This window comes from Telmatherina bonti (assembly GCF_933228915.1).
Source record: "Telmatherina bonti genome assembly, chromosome: 5".
NCBI classification, from domain to species: Eukaryota; Metazoa; Chordata; class Actinopteri; order Atheriniformes; family Telmatherinidae; genus Telmatherina; species Telmatherina bonti.
Window position 1 is genome coordinate 21,934,615 of NC_136623.1, and position 25,232 is coordinate 21,959,846.

The 25,232-nt window shown below is 37.7% G+C and overlaps 1 protein-coding gene across 1 annotated transcript; it reads left to right on the plus strand.

Annotated features, from left to right (window-relative positions):
• Positions 1 to 3,211: 3,211 nt before the first annotated feature.
• Positions 3,212 to 23,304, plus strand: LOC306755686 (diacylglycerol O-acyltransferase 1-like). The gene is made up of 17 exons (XM_079240177.1): positions 3,212 to 3,496; positions 5,929 to 6,016; positions 7,827 to 7,867; positions 8,130 to 8,215; positions 12,913 to 12,965; positions 13,439 to 13,544; positions 18,292 to 18,420; positions 18,754 to 18,822; positions 18,923 to 19,026; positions 19,632 to 19,670; positions 19,878 to 19,919; positions 19,998 to 20,042; positions 20,371 to 20,483; positions 20,799 to 20,864; positions 21,255 to 21,342; positions 21,480 to 21,542; positions 21,876 to 23,304. The coding sequence occupies exons 1-17, from the start codon at positions 3,264 to 3,266 to the stop codon at positions 22,023 to 22,025; spliced, it is 1,515 nt and encodes a 504-aa protein (XP_079096303.1). The 5' UTR covers positions 3,212 to 3,263; the 3' UTR covers positions 22,026 to 23,304.
• The last annotated feature ends 1,928 nt before the right edge of the window (positions 23,305 to 25,232 follow it).

The following is a 25,232-nucleotide window of genomic DNA, read 5'->3' on the forward strand; positions in this document are numbered from 1 at the left end:
AAGAAGGTAGCGTGAGTAAATATTTAGTCATTTAGCCTTTCCATTAGTCCTGAACATACATTCTGCATAATGGAATAGAAAAGATGACCATATACGCGTGTTTACACATGCGTCATGCATTAAAGATTGTTTGTTGGCGTTTTAACCTCAACATGATGGTTTGTTTTAAAAATTTCTTCTTTATTCAGTGAATCTGTGCAACAAAGTATAGAAAACATGACAATCGCAGGTATTTCCACCCCACTCAAAAGATCTAAACGTTGATCTCTTGAATCAAAGTCTTTTGACTCGAGCACACACCGTGCAGACAAGATGCAGATCAGTAATCTGCATTTAAAGAAATTATTCTAAATAGATAACCAGTGCACTGCCATCCGACATTACAGCTGCACACGAATGTTGATGTTTTATGGTGTAAAATGGTCAAAATCTTATGCAAGGGTGTGATATTTATATGTTCCCAAATAATCAGATAAACAAATACGAGTATGATAATAAAGTAAATTAAAAAGATAAGTGATGGGGAATATATCATGCTTCTAGCACACAAGGCAGGCAGCTGAAAGGCAGGGAAAATGAGAGACATTGGTTGTATTTCTACATGCCTCTAAACCCAGAAAGCTTGAAGAAAGCTTCAGTTTTGGAAGCCCTACAGAAACTATGAATAATGCATGGCTAAAACCTCTTATTCTCTAAATTTTAAATGGCTTGCTGTTATCAAAAATAACTCATTCTGTGTAGCATTAGGAGACTTGCACGCAACAGAGTGGCCTCTGAGCACTAGAGCAAAGAGAAGGCATCGAGTCCAAGTTCAGCAAAGACTCAGAGTTCCAACTCTCTCATTGTGGGAAAAAAAAAAAGTTATGATTTATTAAAAGAAAGAGTTTGCTGCCTGATATTTTCATTCACATATTTTATGATGGAAAAAAAAAAAAAAAACTGTGACTCACCAACAGACCATGAAACATATTTCAGTGATTATTTCTTGATTTACCTTTTCATACATTGCAGATTTTGTAAAACAGAAAGAAACTACCTCACGAAACGCTGAAACCTCGGTTTAAACCTTGGACTCCCTCTGCTGGTTCTCACGGCAGGCTGATGGTAAGAGCTTTGGACCGTGGAGAGGTCACTTCTTTGGGATCACACTGCCTAGCTTCTCTACAGATGATGGCTGCAAGTTAACTGAAAACAGCACATAAAAAACAGCTTTTAAACCCTACAACAACAGTTATGCTCAGTATACTGTAACATAAGAAAATATGGTCAAGATTAGACTAGATCAGAATATTAATGGGGTATAAGTTTGCTATTGATCGCACCCCAAGATCTCTTATCCCAACAACTGCAGACAGACTCATTACTCTAAGCGACAAGCTTATAGACAGCAAGGACTGATAAAGCTGGATCAATGCTACTGATCAGTTCTCCCCTTAGTATGGATAAGCACACAGAACCAGACAGGCAGAGAGGACATTCACACTAAAACAAAAGCTCTTCAACAAACTTTACACAAAGAGCACAAATGTAAAGGTGTGACTGAGGATTTTTTTTCCACAGTTTGTCAGGAAATATGGAGTTGAAAGTAACAGAACACCCAGTTCATTATAGGGCACTAATAAGCTCTTGAATTTTACTTTAATGGTGCTTTGGCAACGATACTAAGAGTTTTTTCCTCTATAGCTAGACTAATAATCCATATTACTCATGAGTGGGTGTGAGACTTAAATGTTCATCACAAACCATGAGACCGTGAATAGAATAGCAGTTTTTATATCCTCATCATTAGCAAGCTACAATGGGACGTTTGGCCCTGTGAAGGGTGGAAGCATTGGAGAAAAAAAAAAAAAAAAAGGTTGTGCCAATTCCTTATTCTAAAATGGTGTTTCACTCAATTCAGCAGTTCTCAAATTTTTGCTGAAGGGCCCCCTTCTCATTAACCACAACAATGGTGCCCCCAACCCGTGACCATGTCATCCCCAACATTTACAATGAAACGCATGAAGAAAGGATCATGAAATAGCACGGCTTTGAAGAGAAAAAGGTTGGCATCTTTAGTTTATTGGTTTATTAAACATACAAAAAAAAAAAACAGTGGCAGAGTGAAGTATTAATTTTTCTGCTACAGTGTGAGGCATTTTAGACAGATAAACTCAGTTTTATACTGCTTCAAATGTTTTAGGACATTGAGACACACTGGTCCCTTTCATTATACATCACTGTACTAGTAAAGTCCAGGGCAACAAATACCTTGCCATTAATTATTGTCTTTATTTTTCATTGTTAAAATGTCTGTTTAGTTGATCATTTGTCAATTGATACTTTCCAAATGTGATCAATTTTGTTTATAGCAATTCAAAAACCATGTTTTATTTCGCTAAATCGAACTCAAGTGACTATTTTGTCATCATCTTCTGCCTGTGTTCCACACTGATGTTGGACACAGAGACATTAGGAATATTCATTATGAAAAATAATTACAACTAAAGAAAACAGACGCAAATTATTTCAATAATGCCTTTTCAGACTATTAGAGGCATTTGTAGTCCTTCCCTCAATTTCTATCCAACAGGGCACCCCTGTTGAGCTTGTTGCATGTTATAAATACTGAAGTATAAAACACCTTTCAGAGAAGTTGAAACTAAAATATAGTTTTGTATTTTGTTTTACATTTAAAATATATCAAGGAATGCTCAAAGAGCTGTGGAGAACAAGATCCTTTTTTTTTTTTTTTTAAAAAAGAAAAAAAGAAAAAAAAAACAGTATTTCTAGCGTTTGATTTTGAAGTAATCCTAAAATGTGCCATTAACTGTTTTTCATAATCCAGTGAATTGCATGCTCACAACTGCAAAAACTTCCATGTGACTCGCATTTACACATTGCACCTAATGACAAGCAGGTCCAGCCTGCACCTCTGTCTTCTCTGCATTTGCATGCAAACAGAAACCTTTAGTTGTTATTGTTCCTGTATGAACAGCCCGATCCTTCAGGACCTGACACACCTGTTGGCTGGAGTTGCAACAAACCAGTTACAGTCCCACACTTCTTTCGCTTGTGTCGTCATGAATACACTCCTACCTCTGAGTCAACTCTTAAGAAATCTGATACTTTACAGTTGTTTTTTTTTCGCAACCCCCTTCCTTCCTTCCAGACTGAAGCGCCACGCCTACATGAGAAATATTGCAGGATCAACAGGCATGACTGCGTACAAACTGCTCGGCTGAAGGGGACGTGTGCAGGTTAGCGACTTTTTTTCTGCCATCATGGCTGACAGGAGCACAAGCAAGGGCCTGATCCGCAGAAGGGCGACTTTCGTAGCAGAGGAAGGCCTGAGTCTGCAAACGGTGAACGGAAGCTCAGCAGCGGGGTCTGTGAGCTCGGTGCCCCTTGACTCCAGCACCGACGATGGGCGGAGAAGACGAGACTGTTCCCTGCAGCAGCCGACGACGAAAAGCGAGAAAAAGAGACGCAGGAATGATTTAAGTGACAGACTGATGTGAGTTAGTTTAACTTACTAGAGTACTCGCAAAAAAAAAAAGTTGTTTGGTTTCAGATGAGAAACTCCTTCTTAGACTACCTGCGGAGGTTAGATCTGGTGGGGAGCATTGCTCCTCGTCCTGAAAGTTTTCTGTCTCTCTGTTCCAACACACCAGATTCAAATAAATGAATCGATGTGCAGCTCTTGATGAGCTGTTTGATCCATTTTATTTGAATCAGGTGTGCTGGACTAGGGATCCATGGAAAACCTGCAGGACTCATGAAGGCTTGAGCCAGGGTCCACCTGAACAATCCACAGTTTCTAGTAATTCATTCATTTTCATCTTTGAATTTCTTCACTTATTTAGACTCCAGGTGCATTAAAAAAAAAAAAAAAAAAAAAAAAAAAGTAGAAACATACAAACATATTTTAAAAAGGCAGATATACCAGTGTTTCCACATAGCAGACTGATATCTCATACTACGATCAGGTTGGGTGAACATCATTATAATAACATTACAAAATCTATCAAGTCCACAGAAAATTTAAACATCAATTGTCTCAAAAGAGCATTAAATGTGATAAGTTGCTTGTTACAGAAAAGTTCACGAGCACAATGACATCTTGGTTTCCCAAGTCAAAAAAAAGCACAATCATTACATACAATCTGAAGTTTGCAAACAGTGGCCTTTTTTTATGTTACTTCACGAAGGCACAGTATAAAAAGGAGTACAAAAGACCCACTTTAGCCTCCTCCCAACACCTTCTGGTCTGCAAATAGGCCTGCATGTATAAAATACTATGCTGTCTATCCATGTCATTATCATCTATCATATCATCTGTGATGCTGTAATCCAAATATTTAGTTTTAGTAAAAGCATGAAGCCCAGCTCTTGAAACCCAGCACTGCTAAGTGAAACAATGGCATAATCATCAGCACACATAAGATGGTTAATAAGTGCACTGCCAAGCACCATTCACCCTGTTTTGCAGTTTTTAACTGGTCTAAGAGATCACCCAGTAGGACAAAATTCTTATAAACATGTCAGCCACTCCCTTCTGGTGTCGTTTTAAAAATAATTGGGAATGATTTATATGATCAGATGCTTTGAAGCATCAATAAACATTAAAACCATAAAACCAATTCATACCATAGAGTTCTGACTTCTAAATTTTCCCACCATCTCCTTCAGTGCATAGATACATAAATCAGTACTATGATTAGTCATAAAACCAAACTGGTTATCAGAGGCGCATGGATATGCAGACAATTTGTCAAACACACTGCATGATTTTGGAAAAGTGCGCTACTTCATGGCACCAAAACAATGCTGTTTCATGATGACGGGTGGGCTTTAGAGCTGGTTTTGCAGTGTGTTGCTAAGTAAGCAAAACCTTACCTGATCTACACGATTTACCACATGGATTTCCTCTGGACTTGGCAGGGTTTCCTTGTTCGTGGATGGGTATTTCAGGAGTATTCCAGATATCTTGTACACATTAAAAGCGTGCGTGTTATCTTGATCTGTGATTCTGAATTGAGCATGGGACTGATTGCAAGTTAACATGTTTTGTTTTGGGTTTTTTTCTTGTTTGTCTCTGTGTTCAGCTCTCAACCCAACCAGGTTATGCCCTGATTTGGCTGATGGCAGCTGGGATGGACCCCAGACCCTACATATAGGAATGGAAATGAATGAAAGAAATTTAAACTTTGATCTATCCGACAACAAGAATTTTCCATTTCACTTCAGTTTATCCCAAATATTTTCAGTTCCAAATGGTGCCGTATTTCTGGACCTTGCTCATACATACAGCAGCCATTCTGTTCATTTTTTAGTTTGGTTTTTCAGAGTTCTGGTACAGTTTTGGTTTTTAACTCCTATTTATGGAAACAGAAACAAACTGTGTTTACCAGGAATAATTGTGAGATCCATGCAATGATTCCCACGACACAATACAGTCTGATATTAATATTATAATACCCAAGAAACCAAATGTGACAGCTATTTGGTCTGGACTTATCTATGGCATGCAGGGATTTACCACCAATGATGAAATCACAACTTTTTTTTTTTTTTTTTTTTTTGCTTCTTTGTGCACTGAAAGTTTGTTTTAAAATTGTTTAGATATTTTAGGTGATGAACCCCTCCTTACCATCACTTCTAAAAGATTCAACCTCTTTGAGATGGTGTTTATGTGTTATACAATCATGATTCATAAGGACAGAAAACATTCTGTCATTAAATATTAAAACAATAAACAAATGCTCAGATTTTTTTTTCATTGGGCGCAGCATGTACTTACCAGTATCATCATTTATTATTAAAGCTAAATGCGCATTTTTCATTTTTATCATTTCATGTGCACTTCATGTGATTCTACAATCATAATAGGATGAAAATGAATTTCTCTTAAGCTTATTTATTCATCCTTCATCTTCATTTCTGTAGCTGCCACAAGACGCGGGAGTCCCTTCTGAGTTCAGCTAGTGGTTACAGTAACTACAGAGGAGTGCTCAACTGGTGTGTGGTGATGCTGGTAAGATGCACACATACACAGAAACATGCACTCTACTTTAAACTTGTACACGTTCCATACTGGATGAATTTTAAAGCTATAAGTCGGGGTGGTATCAAGTAAGTTGCTCTGTTTTTTAGACTTTGCAAATGGTAAGTACTTTACCTCGGTCACTGATTTCTTCCCAGTTGATAACGGTCATCTACAAGTCAGATGGCTTAATGGAAATGAAGCTATGGTTTTAGGTCAGAACATTTAGGTCAGACTTGTATCTGACTCTTTCTGCTGTTACTTGTTTTACACCTAAATCCAGCTAATTTACATTTTGCTGTAACATTTTCCTTCTGAGGCTCTGCTCATCAAAACTGATAATTTTCCTTCAATTAGTTGCAACACAACCTTACTCTATCCTACAAGTTTTCTTTTTCTTTCGTTTGTTTGAAGAAATAATGATCTTATTCCCTACTATTTTTCAAACTGATGAAACGTGTCTTGTTTTATATTATATCTTGTTTTACAGGCATGTGAAAAAGGAAGTCGTTTCATTTAACAGAGAGCTTTGTGAATGGTCCTAAGACGGTTCAAATTAAAAAGGTGATTTAGATCTGTTTAGTTTTTAAAAAGGGTTGGCATGAAATCATAAGAACTCAAACTATGTAGTTTCTTCATCTTGTTGGGCATACACGAAATCGGGCTGTCACAATACTTTATACTGGTCATTTACTATCACAGATGTCATCAAAACCTGTATACATGGCAACAACCCTAATCTGATGCTCTGACTCATGAAGATTTTAACTTCTGAATTTTAAAGCCATTGATTGTTACATATTTACTTTGACATTTGTGAAAATTTAATTCAGTCAGTGTGCCATATGTGCAGTACGATTCAAAAGAAAGACTTTCCCATTGAATTTAATGGGAGTGCGTGTCCAAACTTTAGACTGGTACTGATTCTTCGTCTTCTTTTATTATTCCTGTACAAAGGGATAAAATAAGCAAGAAGTTGTGAAGATGGTGAAGACTTAATCTAGCTGGTTATTTCAGCACATTTCACCATTTTTGTTTCAGGAAGTTTAGAAATTACTGAATGGTTATGCTTCACTCAGGCCTTTGTGCCAATGAGCATGCAGAGTTCAGATTACACAGGTACTTTCGGGGAAGCCTTATTTTTAGCTATGCACTGTGACTTAACAAGTCATGTGGTTATGCATGCACATGGCCAAACAGGATAACAGTCTCTCAGTATCCTGCTGTATGCAGCTAATAGAGAGAGAAAACATCCCAGAGAGTGATGCAAAGTTCTTATTACAAACACAGAAAGCAGCAAATGAAGTAGCACCACTCATAATATGCAGAAACCAAAACACTCACGGGGCCGATAGAAATGGATACCCTGCATGGCTGTTACAATTTAATGTATTATTTGAACAAAAAGGCAACACTAATAAATTAATGCTAGTTTTTTTTATTTAAAAAAAACATGAGGAACCTTCTAGGGAGTAAAATAAAATATAACATGACTGGATATTTTTTAGAGCTCCCCCTTAATGTCTCTGGTGGGTGTTTTCGGTGGAGCTCATCCACTTTCCAGGTCAAGCAGCGGTCGCTATGGCTCCAATATAATTTGAATCCTGGAAATGAGGATTTTAAAAAGCGCAAAAGGGATAAAAAGCATGACGGGTGGTTGAGTTGGGATGATACAGGAAGTGGTGGGAAAGAGCGACAAGGAAGGACAAGCTGATGAAAGTTGAACTAACATGAGAGCAATGTCAGTCAGACAGGAGAAATTCCACTGAGTTTTATCTTTACCATCTCCTTTCTGTCCCAGGTGCTGAGTAACGCTCGCCTCTTCTTAGAAAACCTGTTAAAGTGAGTATGATTTACAGCCACAGCAGGTTTACAAGAAAAAAATCTCACAAAGTCCAAAATTCTCATAAATTTCACTAAACTTTAAAAGATCCTCAAATATTTTACCAGTGCAGCTCATGATTCCCAGTAGCACAGTTGTATTTTACAGCACTGCGGGGATAATTCTGCTCAGAAGCTGTCATAATAAACTGAATAAGTCAGTCTTAAGTTAACACATCACAGAGAGACTTCCCTAATGACCTCTCTCTTTGGATTCTACCAGGTACGGTGTTCTTGTGGACCCCATTCAGGTGATTTCCTTGTTTCTGAATGATCCCTACAGCTGGCCAGCAGCTTGCCTGCTCATTAGTAAGTAAACCATCAGTACAACATGGCATTTAGGTAAATCACACCACTAAACAGTTTTTCATTTTTCACATAATTATTTTATGCTTCTCTTTTTTTTTTAATTTAAATAGATAAAAGCAAAGCAAAAAAGCATAAAAAATTTCCTGGAATCAAAACAGGTGGAAAATAAAAGGAACAAAATACTGTAGTCCAGAGAGATCAGGTCTTTTAAACATGACCCTTATTTAAAGCATTGAAAATCTTTAAATAAGTCTAAACATCTGCAAGTTGCACGCTCTGCTGCGGGTAAGACATACTTTATTTGAAGACCCTTGCAGGTGCATGCTGTATGCTGCTGTGGATTCTTCAATATTTATTTTTATGGCACGTTGCAGTGGAAGTCTGCAGCGATGCAGCTTGCAGCGTCTCAAGAGGGACAATCACCTGCCCTATATACTCCATGCCGCTACTTTCCTGCAGAGAGGAGGAGAGAGAAGCAGGGAGCAACAGAGAGGGAAAGAGCCAGATGAAGATGAGGAGTTGGGGAACCATTAAATGGAAGATTAAATTAAGTGGCTGGATGTGTAAAAAGGGTTGGGAAAAAGGCAAAAAATGTATGGTAGAAATAGATGGAGAGACCTGAGGTGAAGTGCTGCATCAAGATGGGGAAAGAAAAAGAAGAGGGGACGGGGAGGGGATGAAGGAAGGGAAAATAGATGAAGTTAAGGTAAATGACTGCAGAGAGATGGGTGCGAATGAAACTCTGTTTACAGTAGCATGGGCAGAAGCACGGCTCACTCCCAAGGGGACACTGAGAGCCACTGCAGCAGCTTCCACACACATTTTAACTCTAAAATACCCCAATGCTGAGTAAATGATGATGCCTACTAGCAAAATGGGAAAAGTTTGCAAGGCCAACCTGGAAAGTTTTACATTTAGCAAATTGGCTTATGAGTGTGAGCTCATTTCCACTTCATTGCAAGTGTTGCTTCCAAAATATTTCCCAGAAAGTACCTGCTGAGAGTTTATGTCCAAATAGTTGAAGATGGAAGTTTTCAAAGATCTAAAGATTGCTGGCAGTAGCTTGTTATTCATATCCACTGGTTTCCATGGTTGAGTCTTGATGAGCAACTAGGAATCAACATAGCAGTTTTTCTGCTGTTACCTTTTATAAGATATTCATTTAATAAAGATTTAGACTAAACCTAAAGAAAATAAATTTCACTTTTTTGTTTTAGGAAGGTTGCTTTACAAAGTTTGGCATCCTGGCTGTTTGTTTTATTTGTGGCGCCTCTTTGTGTGAATATTGTATATTTTTTACATCCCAAAATAAAAATAAAAAAAAGTTGGGATGCTGTGTAAAATGTAAATAAAAGTACAATGCAATGATTTGCAAATCTCTTACTCCCAGCCAAGCATAAACAACATACCAGATGTAGAAATTGAGACATGTTGCCATGTCATCTATAATATTAACTCCGTATGAATTTGATGGCAGCAAAACATCTCAAAACAGTTGAACCAGGATGATGTTTACCACTGTGTAGCATGCCCTTGTCTTTCAGGGTGAAGTCACATCAGGGTAGTCTGCGAGACTCGGCCCGATTGGGGGCTTGTTTCTGTTTAGGGGGTCTGGTTTAGTAGAACTTTAACAAAATACTTCCAGGTGTTCCCTGTCAGCTATTCCTTCCATGCAGAGCCATCTATTATGTAGGAGAAGATTGTGCACTGAACCCACAATGCTCTTTGTTTTGTAGTCCACTTCCTGTATTTGGTCCACTTGAAATGGACTGAGACCTGCGTTTGTATGCGGACCGAGTCTGCTTCTTTGATTTGTATGAGAATTAATTGTGTGTGTTCACATTCCCCCAAACGAAGCCAACTCTCCAAGCTAACGGACTAGGAATGGAATCCAAAAGGCAGATGTGTATGTGGCCTGAATAACTGTAAACATCTGGAAAGTAAGAAGACGAATTGTGTGAGTTTTAGGAGAGATTTTGTTCATCTCTGGCCTGATGGATTATTAGTTGCTCAATAGTCTTGGGTTTTTGTTGCTTTGTTGCTTCAAAATGCACCAAATGTTTCCTAGGGATGAAAGTTTTGGTCTGGATGTAATTCAGTTCTCTTGCAAAGCCATGCTGTTGTGATAGCTGCAGTATGTCGCAAAGTCTTGCTGAAATATAGAAGGCCTTCCCACATAGTGATGTAATCCAGGGGAGAGGAAATGTGGTTCTGAAAGCTCCATGTGCTTTTCAGCACTGATGAAGCCTTGACATTGTGGAAACTGCCCAAATCATGAGCACAGAGTTTTGACTTTCAGCCTTGTCCCCGGTGTACAGAGATTCCTTCTGATTCTCTGAGTCTATTCTTGTTTTTACCTCTGCCAAGAAAAAAACAGAGGTTGTGTTTTGTTTGTTTGTCTGTCTGTTAGCCAGTTTACTTAACTGTTGGACACATTTTCATTATTTATTTGATTTATTTATTTTTTCTGTGATTGTGTCCCAGTCTAACTTAGATTTAGTTAAATTCTTGAGAGATCTTGACCACCACCTGGATCCAGGAATTTTTTTTTTAAGGACTGTTGATTATTGTGCGATTTGGCCATTTTCAGTATGTATGCACATAACTCAACAATAACTGGTTTAGTCTGTTGTAGGACCATAACATAGGCTGGAAATCACAGGTGGAGATGCTTGGCGGCGGTCTGTGATCTCAGAGGCTTTTCTAGTTATACACTGTTTAGGATGAGTGGGCTTTTCAAAGTCTGAGCCATTTTACATTGAGGAACATTTTTCTAATTTTGTGCGTCAAGTTTTAGACACACTTTATTAGGGCTGTGACGATATGCTTTTGTCCTGATTCAATTGGATTGTGATTTTTTGAGTGCCGAATTGATTTAAATTGCCATTGTCACAATTCTTCGATATTGATGATTTTTGTAGATTAAAAACAAAAAAAATGTAGAAAACTTTTTTCTGCTCATCATTTTTCTTGATTTCAATTTGGAAAAAACAGCACAGTAGCCAGACCATCATTCTGCTGCTTTAATGCCCATGAAGAAAAGTAAAAAGATCTATAAAAACAATGTTATAGTGGATAATTTTATTTATTTGAAAAAAAAAAAATTAACAAAAAAAAAAAACTATTTTAAAATTGTGAAGCAAAAAAATCCAGATTTTCAGTTTTTCGATTAGTTTTTCCCACCCCTACACTTTTTGTAGATTGATGAATCTGTACATCTTTTACATTTTTCAGAGAGGCTCTGAAATGCTCCTTTTATACCTAGTTGAGTTACTGGCTGTCATTTAAGCTAGTTAATGATTTAAACTCAATCACATTGTTTTTCTGGTTTTTTTTACATAGTAAAAAAAACACACACCTCAACACACACCTGCTCACTTTCAATGTAAAGTAATGTCTGCATTAATGGTAAAAAAAAAAAAAAAACAAACAAAAAAAAAAACAAACCAAAAAAAAAACCATGAAAATTTGTTGTTGCTTTTTTCCTTTTTATTAGATGTATGTTGTATTACATTTTAAAACTTAATGTGATTTTGATGTTTTTATTCAGGATTATATTTTCATTTACTAAATCACTGTGATGAGACTTTACGAGACTTTCAACATGGCCTCTATGATTTTTTTTATTATTTCTAATTCCTCCTTAGCCTTTTGAACTTGTATAGTTTAGTTTTAGAAATTACACAGCCCAATTTATGCCTATTCAGATGTTTATAATTTTACTTTTATGGGTCTTCTTAAATAGATTTAAGTGCTTTAAAATAAAAAAAAGTCCTACCCCACAGGACTGCAGCACTTCCTCATCGTCTATCTGAAATGCTGCTTGAACTCCTGTTTCTTTAAGCTCTGCTCCCAGAAGACTCAGGAGACTTTGATGCATTGTCTGATTCATCCTAAGTGGCAGAGTGTGAGGCAGCAACTCGTTTTTTTTAAGAATTCCCAAAGTAGATACCAGGCAGGCTAGTTGCAAATGTGTGTCATGATGATGTCATTAAGTAAACCAAGAAAAGTCTTGACTGTGAATGAAATTTCAGGCAGACACTGCTGAGGAGCAGCGTTGTGGGGGAGGAAAAACTTTCCTTAGACAGTCTCCAAGGTTTCAAAGCTAAAAGTCACTGAAAATTGCATGACCCACCAAAGAAAAGTGTTAAGAAGTATTTTATGATCTCACAAATTCACAAACTCATCAGAAAACACTGTAATTGTCTTCTGACTTTTCCACCACAGCGAGTCATGTTGCACCTTGTTCATTTTGTCCTAAAGACTGCATCCAAGTAGTCACAGCCACATCTTTTTATTATCTGTTTTATCATCTGTTATCATCATCTTGAATTTCCCCTCGGGTATTAATAAAATATCTTTGATTTGATTTATTCATAATGGTAATAAACAGATACAAGTTCTCCATCCATGTCCCACAAAAAGAGTCTTCACCTCCTGTCTTCTGCACAAAAGTTTTTTGGGTTTTTTTTTAAATGTTTTTAATAAAAGAAAAAGAGCAGGAAAAAGCTCTAAATAGTCATCTATTCTAGTTGATGACAATGTATCAAGCGCTTCTTTCTTCAGTAAATGATTTATTGATTATTTTGTGTGAGGGTTGATTTAACGTGTTTTTGTATAACCACAACCCTACTCCAACATCCTAAAGCACAAACCGGTTAAGGAATGCTAACATAATCTCTCTGTGTGTTTGACAGTATCCAATATGTTCATTCTGGTGGCTCTGTATACTGAAAGACAGCTGTCGAAGGTGAGTCTACAAACCCTGCTTGCATATAACCATCAGAGCGCCATGGATTTTTAGCTGAAGTGTGGAGTTCAGAGCACTTAGCTGCTCTTAGGAGGGATTCATTTTCTGAAACGACTCACCACATGAACCTCCCCACTTGCATCTGCACATGTTAAATGGCAAAAATGTGAAATTAGTTTTACCATCTGCATTTAGGGCATATTTAGTTACGCTCAAGCTGTTTTGGCTTGAATATGGAACATTGTGAGCTTTTTCATAACTTATCTGGGACACCAAAACTAAAATACTGATCTGTTCAAAAATAGGCAAAACATATGCTTAAAATATTAATATTTAGTCATTTCACACTTGGGTTATAGAAATAGGTTGATAAAATAACATAAAGGCAGTTTGTTTGGTGGGTGAAATTGGGCCAAAACAGATGTGATGTAAACCCCCCCCCGCCTCTCTTCTTCTTTTGTCTTTCGCCTCAGGGTTCGTTCACTGAACTTGTGGGATTTCTGGTCCATTGGACAAACATGGCGATTATGCTAACATTCCCTGCTACAGTAGTGCTACTGGTTCCATCCATGACCCCAGGTAAAATGTCCATTTAAAATGTGCAACGCACATTACTTTGACAAATCATTGACTAAGATATCTGTTGCCTCCCAAACAATGATCCATTTATTGGCGTTTAGAATGAAGTCGTGTATATGAAATAGAAAATAATGTAAGTGTAATAAAGATTATGAGGATGTTCATATTCTTGCCCTTCAGAGAAACAGTCAACCAGTTTGATGGGGCAGTAAAGGATATATCTCTTATCCAGTCATAATTGGAGTCAGTTAGCAGTAATGGACCAGTTGGTCATGACTGGATTGTTTCCAGCTGGCTCTGAGGAGAGAAGGAGGTCAAAAGACGACAGAGGAAAGGAAATGAAATGAAAGGAAAGGACAAAACAGAAGATGGGAGGATATGAGAGATGCCAGAGTGGGCGTGTTTAGCAGTGTAGGGTCATCCAAGGGTCTTCTTCTTCTGTCTTCATCAGGCTGCCTGACAGAAACCATGGCTACCTTCCATAAACCAGTGCACGCATGATGAATTAGGTGTACCGCACTATATGATACACACAAGTAAACAATATTCATTCTAAATATACTTGAAGGAGAAATGCAGTCAAGCTACTACGATGCCATCAAAACTTTTCATTTCCACTGACTTTTCAACATGGAAATGTTTCAAACTTTTTTTTTTTATTTTTTTATTAGTATTTGATTCAAGACTTTGACAAATATTTATTTCCCATTTTAGAAAGTTTGCCATGATATTTGTAGTATTTCTTATTTTGTGTGATTTCAGCGTGATTGCTAGTTATCAGCCTCCCACTGTGTTCCCAGGCAGATTAGCATTGACTCTGTTGTTGTCCATTGATAACCCAACACCTTCAAAATCATGTTTTCTACAAGGATTCAGAGGCCGTAAAATATTGTTTACTTTTCTTAGCTAAATGCAAACACGTTACGCAGTAGCAATGCTACATGACATTGTCATGAGGAGCTCTAGCTGGGAGCGCAGCATCGGTCTGCACTTTAGTCGACTGTGGTTAGTATACCTCCAACTTCGCCTCATCGAGCAGGCGGACAGACAGTGAGTTCCCCATGTAAGTGGTGTTTATTTGCTAACTGGAAAAGCAGTTCTTTGGCTCTTTGCTCCTCTCCCATTTTTGGGTGGCTTGCTCCTCTCTTTCCCCTCTCATCTGTTCTCTCACTGGGAGGTGAAGAAGTGAGGGAGTCAGTCCATCTGCCTGTCTGTTCTCTTCTCTGCGCTGCTGTGCACACAGGAAGGGCAATGACAGAGGACAGGTGTGTGTATGTACAGATATGTGTGTGTGTGTGTGTGTGTTATTACTAGCGAGGCAGGGACATTGATCTATTTACACACTAAGTCTTTTGTGATCTTTTTAGAGACAAAAGTTAAAGCCGTAAAGTGTCAAACATTTTATTTATTGGAGACTTTAATATTCAGTGTAACAGTTCAGATTACCCAGGAGGTGGTTGGCGTGACTTGTCAGGAAATGAATGTAAGTCAGCATAATGTCCTCTGAAGTGTGTGAAGGGAACTACTTTATTATTGGACAGTTAATGCAGCTAGAGTGCAAGTTAGTATGATATCAGGCTTCATTTCACATTTTATTAAATTTCTTTTAAGGAATCCTCTAATGAGGAGGGGGACCCTTTGCTGCTGTCAGCTGACTATTTCTTTATATCTACAGCTTTCAATGGGTCTTTTAATGTCCCTTAGACTGCAAAAGATTCCTGGATTATTATAGTTATGTAAATCTGGGCTCGATTCGATGTCGACTCAACAGAGAAACCAAGCCAAGGGACATATTATATATTTAGAGTGAGAAGTCGAGGAAAATGTTATAATTATAGTAAATTATACTGTGTCATTCAGCGTGACACGACTCTGTCTCATACAGCCTCGATTAAAATAGTCTAATTAGCTTATGAATGATCAGAAGTCAGATTCGCTGAACACATAAAATGAATGTCAGTCAGACAAGCAGGGGTTTGTTTTTACTAGCAAATAAAACACTTGTAGTAAAGTCTACCGTAGTGTTGCTGAAATAAATTCTGTAACTGATGGAGAGAAGCATGCCGCTGTTTTGAGCTTGAAGCCTTCAGTTTCTGTTTATGTCTTTCTCCAGACTCAGATATAAATATCAGATATAAACTTTCAGATATAAACTGTATTTCAGACTGCTGGATGTTTTGCAAAGGACTTGTCAGGCTATGTTCAGCAGTCTTTTCTCCCTGATCCCAAGTTTTACCCGGAAATAGAGGAAATGGTCATCTTAACCCAAAAGAACCCAGCGTGACTTATACAACACATACAGTTTAAGACATTTGGCATCACTTTATGGTACAAACTTGTACCAACTTGTTCCTGTGGAACACAATCGGATTTTTGTCTTTTGCCCCATAATGGACTCCAGAAAGCAGAATACAACACAATAAAAATGTTGACATAGCACATGGTAATAAATGGTAAATATCCCTAAAAAACGTTGGTACTTTTTTATTTTACATTTTGTTAAAGGGATAAATAAAGACTTCATATTAAACTATTTGACTTATCTGATTATTTATTTCATGGGTTGGGTCTTTATAGGTTAAACTGTAGTGGAAAATATATTTTAAAGCACAGTTTCGCTTCCCGGCCTGACTGAGGCTGGGAAGCGAGACTCAAACATGAAGAGCTTCCTCCACCATCTTCACTCACGCACATGTAACAGCAGCAGCAGCCATTGACAAATGTTTGTGCCCTGTCAGATGGGTGACAGTCACTTTTATAGAAAGACTGTTGGGCTCTGATTAGTCCTGTCCTTACCCTGTCATCATACGCATTCTGCCCCTCCCTGGTGATTCCTCTTGAGCTTAATAACTATTGCACATAAACACTCTGAGTTCAGTAAAAGCTTCTAGTCAACCTGACCTGAACTTTTGGTAAACAATAAGGAGTTGATTCTCCTTGACTTGAGAAGTTCCCTGACATCTTAGTCAGACAAAGGAGTGTGTTAAGCCACTGTGTCAGTAAAAACAAATGCTCTCATTCGCCAACCGTTCTGACCAACAGAATCTGCATTTGTGTTGCTTTCTGCTGTTTTGTTCATTAATATACAAAACAAAACCACTATAAAGCTACTCTCAGATTTTTAAATAACTTTTGGTAATGTACAAAGCATTTTGTTATCTAAGATAAATCACAAAATCTTGCAGATCCTGTCCAAAAATGATCATTTCCCTGACAACAAAATGACCCTATTTTACTGGTTAAAAACACCTGTCAGACTCACCAGGTGGAGTCATCAGATGCACCACTCGCTCCATAATCTGTAGTGATTTGTGAGACAAGACATCAGGCTGCTTTTCAAGTTCAGGAGTAATTAATGACCCGTTTGTACATAAACCATTTTTATTGGATGCGCACCATGTGATAGGGAACAATAAAATAAACACTTTAAAATTTAGGAAAATCAGGCTTCATTGCATTTCTTTGTCCTTACTTTTTTTTTTTCATTCATCCATTTCTCATTATGTTTATTATTTTTTCCTCATTTGTCTTTGTCTCTTTGCAAATAGTTCCAGAAATCTTGACCTTTTATGGGTATTTTTGAGTGCAATTTAGGGCCAGAAGGTCTGTCCTTTCAACATGAAAAACACTGGTATTCATCAGTCAAAGAGGAACAATATGAACAATAATAAAATCTAGGAACAAATTAATAAATCTGATGGATGCTTAAAAATCTTCTAAAGTTCAACGTAAGAACACATTTAGGAAGATTTGTAAGACAAAATTGCTGCATGAGGCCCAACAATAAGTTAAATGTAGTCTTAAAGGTCACACTGCTCTACTAAGCAGGGATCTAAAGCTAAAACAATACTCTGCGTTGCACTCCTGCAAGAGGGTCTACCCATAGAAGAAGACTGCAAAAAAATAAGAATATCCGCCTCACTAACAATCTAAAAGTCATCATTTTGTTGTGAAATTGTCAGCAACTAAGTGCCAAGTCTTCTGGCATATTTTTCAACTCGAACTTCATCTTCACATGTTTCTGTGATCACTATCTACAGCAGCTGACTTGGAGACCGTCTAGCTGTTTAGAGGCCACACTGAGCCAGAGAGGCAGATGGTTAATGGATAAGGTCTGCTGTGTTTTTGATGCCAGGTGTGCTGCAGACCTCCTCTTCACCCCGTTGGCACAACAGGCAGTTTCCATTTGTGTGTTTCTCAATTGTGTGCTCTCTCAGTGCATATGAGTGCGCAAGTATATGTTTGTTCAGCATTATTCCTTTTATCGAACATATGGTCGCTGATTAAGTCCTAGTAGAAAAAAAATGGAGTGTCTGCTAAAATTTTGCAAAATGTTAATTGATTTTGCCTCAAATCAGTTGCAGCTTATTGGTTAATAAACACAAAGACTGGCACTCACAAAACCACACAGCTGAACCGCACAATGACCGTGTAACAATGTCCTTGATGTAGTGAGGCGGTGTAGTTTGCTGAGCTTGTTTTATTCAAGATCAAATTACAACTTCTTTTTCACTCTCTTACCTTTCTTTTGAGCCATTTCTTCTCCATTCTCCAAGTTAATCTCAAACCGCTTTCAAACATTCTCCTCTTTTGTCTTCCCTTCCTCAACCCACCCACCTTTTCCCCTTATCTTTCCTTGCCGTGCTCCTTTACCTGAACCTTAAATAAGTGTAGCACAAGTTGTGCTTTGGTTTTGTCTGAGTGATCACAAAGTTAAGAATCACCTCTTTTCCTTTCTGTCTTTCAGTTGGTGGTGCATTAGTTCTCGGTACTTACACCATTCTCTTCCTAAAGCTGTACTCCTATAAGGATGTCAACCTGTGGTGCAGGGAGCTGAGTATTGCCAAAGCCAAGAAACTGTCCAGGTCACTGTCCTGTAAGTCATGTAAACACATATTTATGGTGCATTGACTCATGTGTTGAATCAAGATAAAATTATTGACAAACCATCAGTTACTGCCTCAAGTTTCTGTGTTTGTGTAAGCGATTTTTCATAGGCCAAGAAATATGTCTGAACCTTGCACATGTTGTTACAGTGACACCTACTGGTTGGTAATAGGCACTGCAGCTTAAGCAGCTTGCATATATTTATTATTACTGCCCCATAATATTAATTGTCACTGTGTATATCAGCATTTTCTGTGACACATGTATTGCAGTCAAAATACTATGCTCGTCTCTTCTTACAAAAACTAAATCTGTGTCACAGGTCCCTTTCCACAGCAGTTTAATGGAGGCAACTATAGGGTATGCTATCCTGGGAACCTCACAATGAAAGGTAAGCAAATCATCATGGTTTATAGTTTTCAAACTGATTGCTTTGTGTTTCTGTAATGTGCCTCTATTTTATTTTGCTGACCCTCTTTATATCTCTCCAGACATGTACTACTTTGTCTTTGCTCCGACCCTGTGCTACGAACTCAACTTCCCTCGTTCCCCTGAAATTCGCATGAAGTTCTTGCTGAGGAGACTCCTTGAAATGGTGAGGAAATATGCCTTATTGAAATAAAAAAAAAATTAGTAAACACACATGCAAAGCATCTTAAGTTATTACTTTGAAGGCAATTTTAAAATAAAAAAGAGAAAAAGTTTTTAGTTCTTTTTAAGTGTCCCTCCAATGTCTACTTATTGTACTGGTTACACAACGTACATGATCAGCAGTAGGTTAAAAATATTTCCCGTACTTCTTTTGGAGTATGGTGATGAATGACCGGTATGAATACATCCTGAGAAAAAAAAAAATCTCTTATTTAAAGGTACTTAGTTTTCATTTTCATTGTTTTTCTGTTGATCACATGTACTTTACTATGTTTTCTTTTTTATTACTGTTGCTGAATTATAATTTCCCTCTTTCCCACAATAGTCTTCTGCTCAGTCCAACAAACATTTTCTGTTAAATAAAACAACTGAAATTATCTTTAATTAGACAAGCTGAGTAGGATTTCTCCTCTCAATTATACTAAAATAAAGCAATAAATTCTTCTCACCTGTCACCCTTTATTTTTTTTACTGATGTATGATTTTATCAGTTCTTTTCTCTGAAATGATGCCATTCACTCCTTCAATTTATATACTTTTTTTTCCCAGCTGTTTTTCATCCAGCTGTTGGTTGGTCTCACCCAGCAGGTAAATCATCATTTCTTCAATGTTTGTAGCTTATATAAACTACTTTGGACTTGTAGTTTTCTGTAGTTTAACATAATTATATGTTTTTGATGTAAGAATATTTGGAAAAATGTAATAGAGTCTCTTATAAACAAAGCGCATGTATAGAAAGTAAACATTATATATTTTGTCTGCATAAGGCCTCAAAATCTTTTCTCTTTTGATCAGTGGATGATCCCCATCATTCAAAGCTCCATGAAACCACTAGAGGTAAGAAGGCAAAACAGCTGTGCTGCTCGCACATACTGCAAATACATATGGTGTTAATGGATTTATCCTCTTCACCAGGACATGGATCTGTCCCGGATGACAGAGAGACTCCTACGATTGGCTGTAAGTGAAAAACACAAGAAAGAATCTGTTACTTAATCAGCCTTTATATTTTCAGGGAGTTGAACTTTATATACCAGCGTGCAAGTAATCAAATAACCATTGAAAAGTACCTGAAGTAAAGGAGATGACTGTTTTGTTTTTTTTGGGGTTTTTTTTTACTTGCTCTGATTGCATGTTTTTATGATATGTTTTATCTACAGTAGCTGCCATTCATTTATAATGAAAAGTCAGAGACAGAAAATGTGGACATGAAAGCAGACTGGGGTGTTTTTTGATGGTTTCTCCATGTTCTTCGTATTGTTCACGTGTCTTTAATTCATTTCTTCAGGTTCCCAACCACTTGCTGTGGCTAATATTTTTCTACTGGTTCTTCCACTCCTCCATGAACTTCACAGCTGAGTTGCTACGCTTTGGAGACAGACAGTTTTACAGGGACTGGTGGTAAGTGTGTGTGTTTGTCTGTATTGCTGGTATAATTTATGAGCATGGACTGCTCACTGACTGTGAGAGTGTGCAGCATAAAGTTGCTGTAGGCACTGGTATGTGTGTGTTTATGGAAGTTGATTTATATGTACTTTGGCCTGAAAATGGAAGGTGAATTTGGTCCCTTTGCACACTTGTAGAGGTGGACATTTGCTTTCATCAGACAAAAGTTAGGAAACTTGTGTTATAAGCTGTTGTAAACATTTGTTTTTCTCTCATCAGTCTCGATCAAACTGCATTTTGAGCATGAAATGCTTCTTATTGTCCTGTCAGGAATTCTGAAACGGTGACGTATTTCTGGCAGAACTGGAACATCCCCGTACACAAGTGGTGTCTACGGTGAGTCGGGATTTCTAAAGCCAATGAAACCTTCAACACATGAGGGCTGCAATGGATTTAATGTAAAGAGGCATACTTAATCTATGTTGGGAATGGGATTGAGTAAATGTCTGTAAATACAGGCTACAGTGAGTTCATGTGATACAGCAGCTGGAGCAAAGGCTGTGAGGATCGATTAAACCAGACAAAATAAATGCAATATTCTTTGATTTTGCAGAAATAGAATAAAAACTGTAACTCACACCAAACTTAAGACTCTCCCATACATAAAACACTGTTTTGTTTTGAGTCACTCACATTACACAAAGACATTCTTTCTTATTTAAATCTCCATCTTCTCATTGAAGTGCTCCCCCGCTTTGACGTCTGTTGTTTTGTCTGTTTTTTTAGCCATTTTTACAAGCCGCTGCTGAGAAAAGGATTCAGTAAAATGGTCTGCCAATCAGCAGTCTTCTTCTTGTCAGCTTTTTTCCATGAGGTGAGATGAGCAACCAGAACAGCTCTCTCTGCTACTGGTGTCTTGCCAGATTGTTTTGGTGCTGATATTTATATATATTCTTTCTTCAGAGCACGATCGATGTTACAGTTTTCTTTTCCTGTCTATTTCTGTGTTAGTACTTGGTGAGTGTTCCTCTCAGGATGTTCAGACTTTGGGCTTTTGCAGGCATGATGGCACAGGTGAGACCCACGATTCATCACTGATAACTCTGCACTGTGCTGATGTGCAAATAGAAGTTATTTTACTGTTAAACCGTGTTATGTTAAGATACAAAAATAAGTTTCTTCCAAAGTTTTTTTTTTTTTAAATGGAGAGTTTTTATGTATTTCCTCTTTGACTCTTGATCTGTCCTCACCATGGTTAACTTTAAGAATGATTTGATATATAATTGGTCAAATGTGTGATCATTTTTTAAAATAAGCCCAAACTACAGGCATCAGGAAAAATCCAATATTGTTGTGAGTCCTTAAAACACAATGACCCACTCTGTACTTTTTTCATTCACTCCTCAGCTTCCATTAGCCTGGTTTGTTGGCCGCTTCCTGCATGGTAACTATGGCAACGCTGCAGTGTGGATGTCCATCATTATTGGTCAGCCGTTTGCGGTCTTGATGTATGTCCATGACTACTATGTGATGCATTACAGACAGGAGGGCGACTAAAACCACACAAATACATCACATATAATTCACCTCCTGTCTGTGTTCTCCTGCCTCTCTCGTATGAGCCAGCTCATCAGTAGCACCAGTAAAAGTGCAGTTTGGGCCCTCACCAAATCAGAGTTGTAATGATTATAGCATGTTTACATTAAACACCTGAACTATTTGTCTTCCTACGAGGAAAAGTAAGAATTCTTCACACAGGATAAAACAGAGCGATATATTGATCTTGAAATGCTACTGTAACTTCAGGAGGAGCCTGAATGCAGCATCATACTCAGGATGCTCCACTGCAAAGCCATTTGACGACCTCTGATGGTCAGTCTGGGTTGAAATGTCACATAAGTGGAAACCACTGTATTTGGTACTGCTTGCAGAACAGGGTGTATGCTTTTTACTGGGATGATGTAAGTATGGTTGATCAGTTTTATTGCGTTATTTAACATTTTGGTTTAAGTGTTGCTGGAAGCCTGAGATATGTGATCAAGATATGTCTAACCTCCGGTGTTTTTTCGAGGTGGCACGAGAAGAATGAATGTATGCCTCTAAAATGTTTATGGTATGAATTTTATATTTGATTTGATTCCTTTATTAGTGTTTTAGAGTTAACTATTACTGTAAGTATGTGTTTGTATTTTACCTGAAGCACCTTTACAATATTGCAAATCAAATCCAATTTCTGCAGTACATTGAGTGTATTGATGATTTCCTTGATTATGAACAGCAAGCACAATATGTCATGCAAACATTGTAGATAACAACGTAGTGGGAAAGTCTATCTCAAAGTTTGTGGTTTTGGGCTTTGAACATTTGACAAAACTGGACAAGTGGAGAATTAAAAGCCTCAAAATCTAAAAGCAAATAGTCCAACAGAGACCTGAACCAGAACCTGGGAGATGCACCTGACTTGAGTTGTTTACTGAAGCCTCTTGAGAAAACATTTCCATCTGAAGACTGGCTAATAAAAAGTCCTTCTTAAGGTAGAGAAGCAAGGTTGAAGGGATGAATCTTCCACATAGCCTTATTGTCAACAATACTGGACCAGTGTGGGATCATCTCAACAGAACATATCAAAAAGCAGACAGATTCAAAGAGGTCTGGAAGTCCTTCAAAAAATCTGGAGAACTTTTCCCAAAGACTACTTCAGAAATTGCAGGAAATCTTGAGGGTTCCGGCTGTGTTAAAGAATAAAGGTTCTAGCAAACACATGAATTCGATGAATTCTTGCAGCTATTTCCTGTGTTCTTGTTAATAAATATAACGAGGGGGACTCAAAACTTTTACACCGTACTGTATCTCAGTGAAATATTGCTGAGTGAGTAATCCTGCTTGATCATGTGTTAATTATGTGTCTGAAAATAAATAAGACATTTTTTTTCATTTGTGTTAGTTCTTCTCTATTGAGTTGATCAAAAGGACAAATATACCAAATATACCTATATGGATTGTGTGAAAAACTTGACTTTTTGTTCATTTATTATATGATGTGGAAACATTTATGCAGGTTTTGAATAAATGCAAATCAGCTGTGAGTGAGCTAAAGTGTGTCTCTGTGACAAGATGCTTAAGGTCCCCGCTGGAAATAAAGTCATGCAAGTTCAAATGATCTTTAGTGAAACTGATTAGTTTCACACACAAGGTTTAATGCTGCAATAGTTTAACATGTATGAGATGCAGCATCTGTGTGTTAGGCATGAACTTTTATTGGATATACTGTGAATAATATAAGGCAACAATAACTGATTATAATGTTTTAGAGATGACTAGCTCTTTGAACCAAATCGTTGCTAGTGGGCTCTTTCACTTACGATAGTTACAATCTCCAGTAAGCATTTGTTCCAGTTTGTTTCTTTGTGATGTGTGATACTTTTCAGAGCAGAAAGGCATCCCTGACCCAAAAAAGAGGTAGCCAGGCTATAAATTTGAGAAAAGTTTTAGTTAAACTCAAATCCAACTGTTTTGGTTGCCTCCGTTGCACCAACCTGCAGGAGATTAACACCAAGAGCTTTATTGTGTCACTGTGCAAACATGCAGTGTTGTTGAAAAACTCATTTGAGTATCTTATCCTTTTTAATCACATCTTAACTCATCCAGGACTTGGTCAATTGTATTTCCTCTATTCTGGCTGCTGAAACACCTCTTTAAGTCTTTAACACTGTGTCAGAATTGCTTTAACAGTTTTTGTGGCTTCTCATGCTGGGAGCTGAAGGGCTCATTCATACCTGCAGGCAGTGAGTTTGTTTTGTCCCTGAAGCTTCACACAACTTTAAGCCCGTTGAGCTTCCTTTAGTTTATAACAGCTGAATAACCTTTCTGCGTGCGTTAACAAAGCTAAGTTGTTCCTTGCCATATTTGTCATTTAAAGTTCCCTCAGTTCAGCTGTCCCAGAATAAAGCAAAAGGATTACCTCATTTATTTGGCCAGTAAATATTATGTCAGTTTTGTGATCACGGTCCTTTCAGTTTGACGTGAGTCTGGACAGAAACACTGACTAAAAGCAGTGATTTTAAACATAATGTACATGTCATTTATCATGCGTCTGCGCTGTCTTCTTAGTCACAACTGAAGTCTTGTTTTTAGTCATACACATCTTTTACTGCACACGTTCATGAGACTATGACGTTATTTGTAAGTGATAGTCATGATAAGGCTGCCAGCAGGGCTAAATATTAGCACAGGGATGGACAATCCATCAAACACTTTCCTTGTCAGTAGAAATGAGCATCTTAAGGTTCAAAATCATGTCATGTTGTGTGTGTGTGTGTGTGCTGGTGGGTTTCTTGTCCAGAGGTTACAGACAAGGCTGTGAATCTGCACTTTGTCTTGTTGACAGAAAATTAAACAACGAGGCTGTGGCAAATCCCTAACACTCTGGAGGTATGTGTGCTTTGTGGGTGTGACATTTGCTTTAGTAGTTAACAGTGGGGATGAGAGGGAAAGTGTGAGAAGAAACAAAACTTTGGAAGTCAAAGACAATGCAATGTTGACAACTTAAAAAGTAAGCTTGTTTTTCCAGTAATCCCATTTTTGGAAATTTAGTTTTCTTTTTGGAGCCTGTTGTGTTTTTTAGAGACCCTCCAGACAGATGCATGGGAGAAATTATAGACATGAACTGAAAAAACTCTATAAACATTTAAAAATCATTGCAGTCTTGCTCTTCTCTTGTGATGGCTAATGAAATATGTGAAAAGCATGCAGGAGGCACATCTC